This window comes from Maniola hyperantus, chromosome 15, assembly GCF_902806685.2.
Source record: "Maniola hyperantus chromosome 15, iAphHyp1.2, whole genome shotgun sequence".
In the NCBI taxonomy this organism is placed as follows: Eukaryota; Metazoa; Arthropoda; class Insecta; order Lepidoptera; family Nymphalidae; genus Maniola; species Maniola hyperantus.
The window spans coordinates 1,809,348-1,822,684 of record NC_048550.1 but is presented as its reverse complement, the minus strand read 5'-3'; the positions used below and the strand labels follow the sequence as shown (position 1 = coordinate 1,822,684).

Here is a 13,337-nt window from a genome sequence, read left to right as displayed (position 1 = left end):
ATAAATAGTTAAACTTTAACGGTGTCTGGCGTTTAACATTCCTTCCTGTGTTGGGGACAATACGCAGAGAAACATTAAATTTTTATAAAATAACGAAGGTCTGGCACGCATTGGCTCTTTGTATCACTTGTTAGGTTTAGTTCAGAGAATCAGAAATTTTTTGACAATATTCACACAAATGACCATACTTGTACAGCTCTACCATTTTTATAAGTCGCATCGGCAAAATTCGTAACCGACCGTAAAAAACCGAATGTACACCTATGAAATACAGACCTTATTACTTGACGTTAAGATTTTAAACACAAGGACAACAGACTCGTGCTATCTCGCTCATAATAATTCGTGCGTACAAAACATGGCGCGTAGGCAACAACCAATAGCAGACGGACGCGCGCCATGATTGGCTGAGTAATAATAATGTTCAAGTCAGCCTTTATGTTCATGGCGAGGCCTATAACAATGTTCAAGTCAGCCTTTAGATCCGTGCAGAGGCCTATAATAATGTTCAAGTCAGCCTTTATGTTCATGGCGAGGCCTAGAATAATGTTCAAGTCAGCCTTTATGTTAATGGCGAGGCCTATAACAATGTTCAAGTCAGCCTTTAGATCCGTGCCGAGGCCTATAATAATGTTCAAGTCAGCCTTTATGTTAATGGCGAGGCCTATAACAATGTTCAAGTCAGCCTTTAGATCCGTGCCGAGGCCTATAATAATGTTCAAGTCAGCCTTTATGTCCATGACGAGGCCTATTGTTATATGGGCCTATGTTCGTGAGCTAATGATTTTAAGTTTTTTTTTTTTGACGACATATTATAATGTAGATAACGGGTACATACCACGACTAATTTGAAGATTTTATTTGTCGATGTTTCGACCCAATAGCATGGGTCGTGGTCACGACGAGACTGCAGTGCTGCGAGAGGTGAAGTTCGAGCTGTCATGGGCTGTAGTGCATCTCTTGCAGCACTGCGATCCCGTCGCGTCGTGACCGAGACCCATGCAACTGGGTCGAAATATCGACAAGTAAAATCATTAAATTAATCGTGGTTTATACCAGGGTTGTTGCGGATGCCAATATTTTGACATCCGCGGATGCGGATGCAAACATCCGTAACACCCCTGTTGGGTACCATTGCACACTTTTTGATTGACCCAGTTAGCGAACGAAGATATCAACTACCAAACACGCGCGAGGCACGCGCCACTCTAGCCCTGCCTACTTTCTTTGCAGGTCGTTACTTGTAGCATATATGAATCCGCATACGTAAAAGCTCCGCATTAATTGATGCGGATGCGGATATCTGTACTCATGCGAATGTTCCGCATTTGCGGATGCGGGTGCAAATATCCGTAACACCCCTGTTGGATATCATTGCACTCTTTTGATTGATCAGTTAGCGAACGAAGATATCAACTACCAAACACGCGCGAGGCACGCGCCACTCTAGCCCTGCCTACTTTCTTTGCAGGTCGTTACTTGTAGCATATATGAATCCGCATACGTAAAAGCTCCGCATTAATTGATGCGGATGCGGATATCTGTACTCATGCGAATGTTCCGCATTTGCGGATGCGGGTGCAAATATCCGTAACACCCCTGTTGGGTATCATTGCACTCTTTTGATTGATCAGTTAGCGAACGAAGATATCAACTACCAAACACGCGCGAGGCACGCGCCACTCTAGCCCTGCCTACTTTCTTTGCAGGTCGTTACTTGTAGCATATATGAATCCGCATACGTAAAAGCTCCGCATTAATTGATGCGGATGCGGATATCTGAATTAATGCGAATTTTCCGCATTTACGGATGCGAATATACATAACACCTGGTATGTACCCGTTATCTATATTATAAAATGTTCATGAGTTTTGTAAAATGAAAAAAAAATGTAGTGGAAAAAATGGAACCTGTTCAACTTCTACAGACATGTTGTCAAGCATCCTCAGCAGAGTCTCCAGCTTCTTTATGTGAAACCTGTGTCTCTCCAGCTTTAGCTTGAGCTCCTCCATCCGATCCTGCTTCTCCTTGTCAAGACGTTTTTTCTTACCAACTAACAGGGACTCTACTTCCGATTCAAAAAGATCAATCTGAAATGTAAAACAAATAAATATTGAAAACTAGTCAGTAGGTACTAGTTTAGCTTGGTGGCTATCATTAAGTGTTAGACACTGAATTAGTGAATCAGTAGGCAGGTGAGTACAGCCGGGAGCATCTATCAGTACCCCTATTATAAATGCTAAAGTGTGTTTGTTTGTTGGTTTATCGCACGTCGCAGCGGTGCATCGGATCGACGTGATTTTTTGCATGGGTATTGAGTATAGATAGAAACCTGGAAAGTGAGATAGGCTACTTTTTATCCCGGAAAATCATAGAGTTCCCATAGGATTTTTAAAAAACCAATTCCACGCGGACGAAGTCGCGGGCATCAGCTAGTATTTTATAAATTATAAAAAACGGAGTAATATTCATACTAATTACTAATATTATAAATGCGAAAGTGCGTATGTCTATCTGCTACCTTTTCACGGCATTTTAGTTGAACCGATTTAGAGGAAATTTGGTACAGATATAGCTTTTCCCAGGAAAGGTCATAGGATACTTTTTGACCCAGAAAATCAGAGTTCCCACAGTATATTTGTGAAACCTAAATCCACACCGGGGCCGGGACGGGAGCGGGACCGACGACGGAGCACGGAACCTCCGTGCTCCGTCGTCGGTCCCGCTCCCGTTAAAGTCGGTCACCCATCCAGTTACCGACTTGAGTCAAGATGCTTAACAATCGTAATCGATTGATATGCGTCGTCACAAATCTCGCAAGTATCAAAATATGTTACCTGTAAGTTAAGTGCATCAATGGAAGCGATGAGCCACGAGGACATCTCCTCGCGCTCCTTCTGCGCCGGGTCCAGCTTCTGCGCCGCGCCCAGCCCTTCCTTAGAGTATGCCTTGGTTTTTGTTTCGCGCTCTACCACTTTGAACCTTTCCATTTGCTGGAAGATACAAATTCATACTGTTATGTCGTGTATTGTAAGATCGTGTATTATCGTGTGTTAGGGTGTACTGTGTGACACTATAAAGCGCATTTCAGCTTGCACTGTACTGCATCCTAATTTATTTATTAACCTACAAAACGCCTCTTTCTATGGTTATCCCCTCACTCACACTCTCAGAAGAGATAATAGTTGCGTGGTTCTTTACGGAAATCAAAGTATGTTAAATAGTAGAAAATCCTATATAGTCAAACTCATTAATTTCACCTACAAAATGTGAACACCATTTACGTATTTATAATGACCATTAAATAACAAAATGGGCTTTGATAACAAGATCAATAAATAAATAACTAATATGATAAGAGTATTTAAAAATAGTTTTAACTACAGAAAATAGGAGGTAAGTTTTGAATGCATTTATGTAGATATGCTAATGAACAATTAATTAAAATCAACTACATAATATTAATTCTAACTATGTACTGCTACTCTCATAAAATAATAATGCACTTAATTTTTTTTTGTTAAAAAACTTTATTACGAAAAATTTAAGAATATTACGAGCTAGCTTATTCACGGTAATAAGCTAGTTTATTATTAAGCTAGTTCATATTAATAGTTTATCCCCGCGATTTTGTAAGCGTGGACTACACAAATTTATCAAATCACACATCACATAATTTATCAAAGTAAATAAAGCTGAGTTTAAGTTGATATAAAAAAAAACATTGCTGCGCCTTGGCTCCGTTGAGGTACGATTCCGAATCACGCTGCACGCAGCACTGCTGCGTATGATACCTTTGCACTCCATAAGTATGCGTCGTACAGTACGCGGCAGAAAGTAATGTACATCGGCCTTTAGAATGACATTTCGGCTTCGTAGAGCGTTGTATCTGTCACTCATACCTATATGACGTTTTATCGGTCTCAACGACCGAGACAATTCTCTAAAAATCTGCTATCTCCTTCTAAAGGTCGATGCACATTACTTTCTGCCGCGTACTGTACCTTAATATTCTATTTATATGTAACTAGCTTATGCTAAAATTCCAAATTCCTAAAAGGCCGGCAACGCATCGGCGGCTGCTCTGGTGCTGCAAATGTTCATGGGCGGCGGTAATCACTTAACATCAGGTGACCCGCCTGCTCGTTTGCTCGCTATATCTATTTAAAAAAAAAAAAAAAATGCTCGCGACTTCGTCCGCGTGGACCTATAATATATATAGATTTCTGAACAGTAAAATGATAATAAAATTTTACTATAAGGAGTCTCACAACCAAATTGATCAAGGACATTGGTAACATAACTTCAGTGAATTATTATGACCAGTTGTATAATCTGGCAACTGTCCAGGATTGAAGTGCAACATGCATTTTTACATTGTCAGTTTGGAAATAAACTTTGTATGCATGCATGCCTAATCTTTGCCGTGACTAGCTATAGTGATAAGGTAGATTGTGAACAGATTCTAACAGATAGTGTTACTAAATTAACTTTCTCTTTATACCAAATGTATTATTAATGTATTTTATGTGGCCTTCTTCCCAGACCAGGGCGCGTTTGGAACCCTCGTAGCTATAGTTTTAAGTTAATCGACATAGTTCAAAAACCGATAGGCCTCCCTACTATCAAACAAGTCGCAGGAGACAGCTGGATTCAGGTGGTGCAAGACTGTGGCATGTGGAAGTACCTACAAGAGACCAATGTCTAGCAGTGTACGTCTAAATAATAAAATAAAAAAGCCTTTTATTCATCCTTAATAAATTATTAAACAAATAATTGGTTGACAAAAAATAATTAAAATTCACAGCTATATAGATTAATTTACTTGTGCATGCATTAGTTAATATTTATTATTTAATCTTAAAATATAATAATTATTAGAAATGTCATTATTTGTTTTATTTTTATTTTAAGGACCTCTCAGCGAGAAAGGCCTCCTCCAGATTTTTCCAGGTCTCCCAGTCTAGAGCCTTTTTTCTCCAGTTTATACCTCCTGTTTCTTTAATTTCATTTTCCCAACTTTCTACAGGTCTACCTCTCTTTCGTTTCCCAACTGGGCCACGCCTTTCAGTTACAGTATTACATACAGTATATTCAGTGGACGTCTATCGGTTGATAATAATTATGACTTCCATACAGTATAATACAATATGAATACATTAGTTACATGTTTTTACTTTTTAAAAGTTTAAATTTTAAAGTAGGATTACCCTACTATCTCCAACTTAGTCAAAGTGTCCATAAACAGAGACTAGCTTATGCTCGCGACTTAGTCCGCGTGGACTACACAAAATTCAAACCTCTATTTCACCCCCTTAGGGGTTGAATTTTCAACAATCCTTCTTTAACGGATGTCTACGTCATAATAGCTATCTGCATGCCAAATTTCAGCCCAATCCGTCTAGTAGTTTGAGCTGTGCGTTGATAGATCAGTCAGTCAGTCAGTCAGTCACCTTTTCCTTTTATATATTTAAGATTAAACATTGCAATGCAAAAGAGCTATTTCTGCTCCCAAAATAGAGCAGCACTTAACAGTAAAATAAGACCAGTCACTGAATTCCCATTAGCCTATTTTGATGTCAATCAATTCATGACCAAACTGAGTGCTCTGTTCAAACAAAAATTATACAAGAGTGATAACTAAGTGGTAGGGATTTGAATATTTTGTTCCCATCTCTTTCTAGATATATGCAATAAAATCTATTTTGTGATTGAACTTACAGAAATGCTTGAAGCTTATTAAGTTTTTTTTCTACTTCAGGTAGACTGCATTCAAATTCAAAACATATCTAATTAATTCGAATACTACAAGAGCATCATCGAAGAGAGCCAACCAAGAAAAAAAACCGGCCAAGTGCGAGCCAGGCTCGCGCAATGAGGGTTCCGTACTACAGTCGTATTTTTTCGACATTTTGAACGATAATTCAAAAACTATGATGCATAAAAATAAATAAAAATCTGTTTTAGAATATACAGGTGAAGACCTTTCATATGACACCCCACTTGATATAGTCACTCACTTCGAAAGTTGAAAACACTAATTATTAGTTCATGACCACAATTTAATTTTTTTTGTGTGATCTAACCCGGTATCTAAATTCACGGTTTTCAGATTTTTCCCCAAATGTCAGCTATAAAATCTACCTACCTGCCAAATTTCATGATTCTAGGTCAACAGGAAGTACCCTGTAGGTTTCTTGACAGACAGACAGACAGACAGACAGACAGACAGACAACAAAGTGATCCTATAAGGGTTCCGTTTTTCCTTTTGAGGTACGGAACCCTAAAAAGTGTGCAATGGTACCTATCTATATAAATAAAAATGAATCGCTGAAATGTATGTATGCAAATGAATGTACATGTAAAATGTATGTGCACCAAATTGGTTGATTCTTTTTTGCTGTGTTTCTAATTGTCACAACAAAGTTTGTATGAAACAATTTTTTTGAAAAATCCACGGGAAAATACCATTCTCACAGGACGTGGACCAAGTCACGGGCAATAGCGAGTTTTGAATAAATTACTTTGACTTCATAAGATTACCCTATTGTACTTACTACACCCTACTGTTAAATGAGTTGCAGGAAGCCAATGTCTGGATTGAATAGCTGTGAACACATGTATATGAGTATACACCCTCAGGTGACTGCTTTAGGTTAGATAAAAGGAATAAGTCCACACCTTAGGGGAAATATATTTTACATTAATTGGATAAATAAATCTTGGCTTTGACCAGTGGCATGCAGTCCATAGAGGCATTAAAGCACTGCTTACCCTACTCATAATAGATTAATGCTTATTTTCCTTTAGAACCTGCTTAATAAATAGGTTCATTTTTAATAACTGTTTACCTTCGGCTATAAACTATGAACGCCTCTGGCTTTCACCTATCCCTTTTTCCATTTCATTACATTTCATCATTCGTTAATTTGGTCTTAACAGCACTAAAATAAATTAAACTCTGATTTCAAGATTATAGAAATGTAAACAATACCATTGTTTCGGTAAAGAAATTCGAAATGCATTTCTAATTTGCCTACAAGCTAAGAATATCAAAAAAGTTAAAGTATTCCTGTGTGAGAGTAGAAATATTGACTTATTTTTTTTTGGTGCGATATAATCACAAATTCACGGTTTTCAGATTTTTCCCCAAATGTTTGCTATAAGACCTACCTGCCTGCCAAATTTCATGATTCTAGGTCAACGGGAAGTACCCTGTAGGTTTCTTGACAGACAGACAAGAAAGTGATCCTATAACGGTTCCGTTTTGCCTTTTGAGGTACGGAACCCTAATTATTTAAATAAAATGCTAATGTGTTGAACTTTACACTAATAATTATCATCTTTTGTAACACAAATTATGCAAATAAAGAGTTTCTAATTCTATTTCTAAAAAAAGGGCTCAAAACTAAAAAGCCTTTCCTACATTAAATTAGGTACCTAGTCTTATCTGATCTCCTTTCTGGTATTAGGTACTCTAGTAAATCATTTTTACAATATTTGCCATAGTTTTAGGTACCTAATCATGTAAATTTAAAAACAATAAATGACAAAAATAGTGTTTGCATAGTAAATAGTAAATAAATAGCAAACACTCACCGTTTCTATTAGTTTCCTATATTCTAAAAGTGTACTCTTATCCTTAATCTCGCCCGATGCGATCCATGACTTGATCTGGTCTCGTAGCCTCTGAAGCTTTTTAATCTCCTTCTTGAGATCCGCCTCATATTTCTCTTTCTGATTACTGTTCGTCGCATTGTGTACCTTCTGCCAGATGTCCTCGAACGTCTCCACCCCTTCTGTTACTTTTTTTAAACACCTGTCTATCTCACCTGCAACAAACATATTCACTGAACAAATGCACTCAAAAAACCTGTTTCACGAACGTTGTTTTTCACCGAACACGCAATTATGTGCACTAAACACGGTTTATGCAAGTTATTACACATATTCAAGCGCTGTTCGCCTTAGAAATTCATAAAATATCACGTTATAAAAACCGTGAAAGAAGACCTGCTTATAAAAGCACGTAGCGAGCTATCGCACTGTCAATTTCACGAATATTGTCCACTGTTCAATAACATTCAAATACGATCACGATTATCAGCTAGCCACCAGTGCAAGCCGAGTAGCCGAGGTCTCAGCGAACGGACAATAGAACTCTAGAACACGTATCTACACAGGTTGGGGTCAATCAATCTCTAACCTGATAACATTGTCAATTACCTTGTAACTTTCTTGTCGCAGCCATAGCTATTTACACATGTGGACGAACGTTCCGTACATATCCTAAACATACAAACTATTTACAGTGAAATGCACAAAAATTATTGATAAACAGACAAACTACACATCTGAAGCTTTGTTCGAATCCAAGATGGCTACCGTACACCGCTCGAACTGTTAGTGACTGAACGCATCCAGGCTGACCGCTACAGAATTAATCTGCCTCGCGCCTGAAATGGTAATTAGCGCGAAGCTTTCATAAATAATTATGGATAAGTTGTCACTAAAACAACAAACTTCAGAATTTCCACAATAAGATTTTACGTCGCGTAAACCATCAGTCAAATGCGCAGGCGCAAAATAATAGAGCAATGCATAGACAAGAAATTAACATGATGACATTTTGTTCGGAAGTAGTTAATTTTCTATAGTCTATTAAGTTAATTTTAAAGTAAATTAATAAATTTTTAAAATTAATAATAAAATATTCAGCGAAGCTTTTGTAATTAGTTATTAATTTTATTAAATGTAATTTTTTTATTTAAGAATTCAACGATATTCTATGATTCTATGTGACTCTGTGACTGTGATTTTCATTTACAATCTGTACAAAATCACTCCTCACGCGCCATTTTAAATCTATAAGATGCAAAGCACATGCAAAGGGTCAACTGCACCCACAGATAACATTATGCCTATGTTCTGAGGTGTTCACGTTTAAAATAAAGACCCGAAAGAAGAAAGAATAAAATAAAAATAAATCGAGAAGTTAAATTTTACGCATTATAAACTATAGCTCATAATTATAGGAACTCTGTAACTGAAACTTTGTCGTGAAACAGTTTTCCTACTCGACAACAGATGGCGCAGATTTTTTCGCTTTCGAGTTCGAATCGTGAAATCTAGAATCAAAGAAAAAAAGAAGCAAAGATTAAAAAGCTGTGGTAGCCTAGTGGTTAGGACGTCCGCCTTCCAATCGGAGGTCGGGGGTTCGATCCCGGGCAAAAATGTTGTCAAAGGTGTGTGAAGTCTGCCAATCCGCACTTGGCCAGTGTGGTAGATTATGGCCAAAACCCTTCTCACTCTGAGAGGAGACCCGTGCTCTATAGTGAGCCGGCGCGGCGATGGGTTGATCATGATGAAAGATTAAAATACTTCTATTGCATTCTATGTCCTTCAACCTATTTCAATAAAACAGATAATTTACTATCGCTGATAAAAATCATGTTTTATGACTTTAATTTTAGAGTTCAATACCCCTACCTTGAGTTACCTACTTATAATTTCTAGTTCTTACCTTAATGTAAATAAGCGCTACTGTTCGAAGTATTATTTTTAGCCACAGTGAATCGTAAAATCATACAAAAAAATATGTCGATAGGGTAGTAGAAGCGTAGAAGCAGCCAGATATCTATATAGAGATACCAAGGAGAGTGACATCTAAGGGTAATTTTTATCCCGGAAAATCAAAAAGAAAATCGAAAGAGGGATAATTAAAACTTATATTCTTATTAGTATCCACGCGGACTAAATCGCGGGCATCAAGTCATAGGTACATATTCTGTGGCATGTATAATGACGACATAGCGCAATCAATCTCTGTCCTCCACAGACCCTCATCAGCATTGATTCTCAATTAGCCGTGTTTGCGGACACTGCTGAGTGCTGACATAGTGTCGCTTACCTATAGTCCGCGACAGGTTGAGTTGGCAATCGGGATATGAGGCGGGGTGAGGTCCCGTACACCAGTACGTCACCCGCGCTCGCCCGCACCGTGTTAACGCGGAGCCTGTGCAGGTGTGCGGGGCGTTCCCACCCTGATTGCCATCTCGACCTGTCGCGTACTTATATACATTGCGACATGGCTCTTTTGGCGCGTGGCGAAAATTAGAACTAACGTTGCAGTCAAGTATCCCCTTTGTTCTTGTTTGAATAGTAGTCTTTAGCTTTAGCCTTTGTTCTACAACTAACGCCCCCCTGTCAATGTCATTCAAGTGCCAAAAGAGCCTTATCGTATATAGTCTCATATAACTATACCCCACACGTATGGGTTTTATGAAAAAAAAATTTAGAGGTTCAGTTCTACGTATGGGGACCCCCAAAATTTATTGTTTTTTTTTTCTATTTTTGTGTGAAATTTCTTAATGCATCTTCACAGAATACATCTACTTATCAAGTTTCAACAGTATAGTTCTTATAGTTTCGGAAAAAGTAGCTGTGACATACGGACGGACAGAGATGACGAATCTATAAGGGTTCCGTTTTTGCCTTTTAGCTACGGAAACCTAAAAAAATTATGAGCAGTCGGAGGATCCCGGGTATCAGATACGACTGAGACGTTGAACTCTCTCTTCTCCCCTGTCTTCTTCTGCAAAGCGGGCGTCAGCATCCAGCCCGACTCCTGTGTTCTATTTTGGTCGAACCGCCAGCCAAGGTCGTCGTCGATATTCATGATAACTATGTCGGTATTATAATAAATGTCCAATTTTATAAAAGCAGTTTTTTTAATCTTATGATTGCCTAGAAGGATTATTAAGAACTGAAAAATAGCGTACTATCTTTATGTACGGTAATAAATGTAAAGCTGGTGGTAAATAACACGATACCTACTCTTAATAAAACGGTTTTATTTTGATGGTATTAGGCACAATAAACTCACTTGTTTTTCTAAGAATAAGTATTCGTTCACACGGTTGGCAACTACACTTTTTAACCGACTTCAAAAAAAGGAGGAGGTTCTCAATTCGTCGGAATCTTTTTTTTTTTTTTTTTTTTTTTTTTTTTTATTTTTTATGTATGTTCCCCGATTACGCGAAAACGCCTGGACCGATTTTGAAAATTCTTTTTTTGTTTGAAAGGGTATACTTCAAAGTTGGTCCCATTTCAATTTGGTGAAGATCTGATGAACATCTTCGAAGATAGATACTGGAACTCCTCAACGGATAAGAGTAAATTGCTCGCGATCAGTGTAATAGCTTAGTAAACAGTAGATTTTTAACCAGTCATAGCATAATTCCATGGAGCCACTAAAAATTGTGAAATAAAAAATTTTTACAAAAAAAATAAAAACCGACTTCGTTACACAAACACTAAAAATTGAAAAATAATTTAATTTATTACCGAGTATATTATGTATACAAGAGTTAATATAGTTCCATAATAATATTTTTTGGGGTCGGTGCCAATGAGGTGCCATTGTGGAGTCCCATAAAAATATGAAGTCTAGACGATTCGCGCAGCTAAAGCTAATTGGCACCGGCACCAAAAAGTATTATTATGGAACTATATTAACTCTTGTATACATAATATACTCGGTAATAAATTAAATTATTTTTCAATTTTTAGTGTTTGTGTAACGAAGTCGGTTTTTATTTTTTTTGTAAAAATTTTCAGTCATCATCATTGTCATTACTAACCGATAAACGTCCAGTCCCACTGCTGGACAATGCCTCTTGTCGGGACTTTTCCATACGCCACGGTCTTGCGACCGCGCCGCGCCGCCGCTTGTTGTATCCAGCGACTCCCTATCTTTTCAGTAGTATTCAGTACACAACACTTTTCAGTATTCAGACGCTTAATTTCAACGGATGTGTAAGTATATTATGCAATTTAAACGTTACAAAGTTATTTGATAATGATATCAGCAAAAAATATCCCATATTATAAGATATGCGAGTAACAGTGTGAGTTTGCCCTTGATAAAATGCAACCCCGAAAAGGCATGAAGCTAAATAATGAATTTTCGACAAAAAATAATCCTCACTGATATTATTAAATACGAAAGTGGGTTAGTCTGCTTGCCTGACTGTCTGCTAGCTTTTCAAATTCACTGCCCATCCATTTAACAGTTTTTGACGAAATTTATACGAAAATAGCTTGCATCCCGGGGAAAGGCATAAACTAGAACTTTTAGAAAATCAAAGAGTTCCTAAATCCTACGGGATTTTTAAAAACCTAAACCATCGCGGACGAAGTCGCGGGCTTTATCTGGTCTTTATTTATGTGTTAAAAAGACCCACCTGCCTACTACCATAATGTGATAGTACGATTGCTAATAAATTAATAATAAACAGTTTATGACTTGTGAATTAATATTATGTCGTTTAGATGATTATCAGATTTGATATCATAAAATAATATTATTTATAATCCGTAATCGGCTAGAGCGCATGCCGATTCAATGACGTACATTTATTAAGAACAAAAGATTTTAGCACTATGCCATAATAATATAAATGTACCTACTTAGTTCACTCTGCCACACTGAACTTCAACAAGATTTGCAAAAAATGCAGGTTTCCTCACGATGTTTTCCTTCACGGTAAAAGCAAGTGATATTTTAATTACTCACGCACATAACTCCGAAAAGTTAAGTGCGTGCCCGGGATCGAACCCCCGACCTCCGATTGGAAGGCGGACGTCCTAACCACTAGCCTACCACAGCTTATTTAAATTATGGGTAGTGATTCCGAGTCGTACTCAACGATTTCCGTTAGGATGATTTATGGAGCAAAAACATGGCTCCTTTATGGCACTATAAAATGTTATGTAATCTATAGGAATGTATAATCGTATAGATAAATTAATTCAGTGACTTCTATGCGCGTTTTATCAAGATAGGAAACAAATATTGAATAAAAAATAGGTGTTTCTAGTCTAAGCTTTTTGAATTATATTTTGATTTGATAATAATAAATAAATAAATAAAATATATAGCAACTCTAAGAAGCCATTGATGTTGTTCTCTCCTAAATTAATTAGAACGTCATATTATTGTAGTAGGTAATAAGAAGATACAGTATACCAACTTTGTAGCGTTTGCTTGGTTTTATTTTATACTAGACTAGCTTTTTCCCGCGACTTCATCCGCGGATTATAGTCTACTAAGTAGCTGATGACGCTTCGTTCGTGTGGAATTAGGTTTTTGAATATCCAGTGGCAAATCATTGATTTTCCAGTGTAAAAACTAGCTTATGTCACTCTCCAGGTCTTTAACTCATGCAATAAATCACATCAATCCTTTGCTCGGTTGCGACGGGATTGAAGGACAAACCAACAAACAAACATACCTACTTTCGCATAATTTATAATATAGGTAGTAATAGTAGT

General features: G+C 37.4%; 2 protein-coding genes across 5 annotated transcripts in view; both read right to left on the bottom strand.

The window, feature by feature from the left end:
* The window catches only part of Not3 (CCR4-associated factor Not3), a 30,728-nt gene extending 22,141 nt beyond the window's left edge, over window positions 1-8,587 (bottom strand). For all 3 annotated transcript variants that reach the window (XM_034976125.2, XM_034976127.2, XM_034976126.2), the window contains exons 1-4: window positions 8,229-8,587; window positions 7,602-7,834; window positions 2,839-2,994; window positions 1,912-2,091 (exon numbers count right to left, since the gene is read on the bottom strand). In XM_034976125.2, coding sequence (XP_034832016.1) covers window positions 1,912-2,091; window positions 2,839-2,994; window positions 7,602-7,834; window positions 8,229-8,253 — 594 coding nt within the window. In that variant the 5' untranslated portion in view covers window positions 8,254-8,587. The remainder of the gene's footprint in view (window positions 1-1,911; window positions 2,092-2,838; window positions 2,995-7,601; window positions 7,835-8,228) is intronic.
* Window positions 1-13,337, bottom strand: part of Phf5a (PHD finger protein 5a) — a 107,048-nt gene that overhangs the window by 35,666 nt on the left and 58,045 nt on the right. The gene's annotated exons all lie outside the window — the stretch shown is intronic.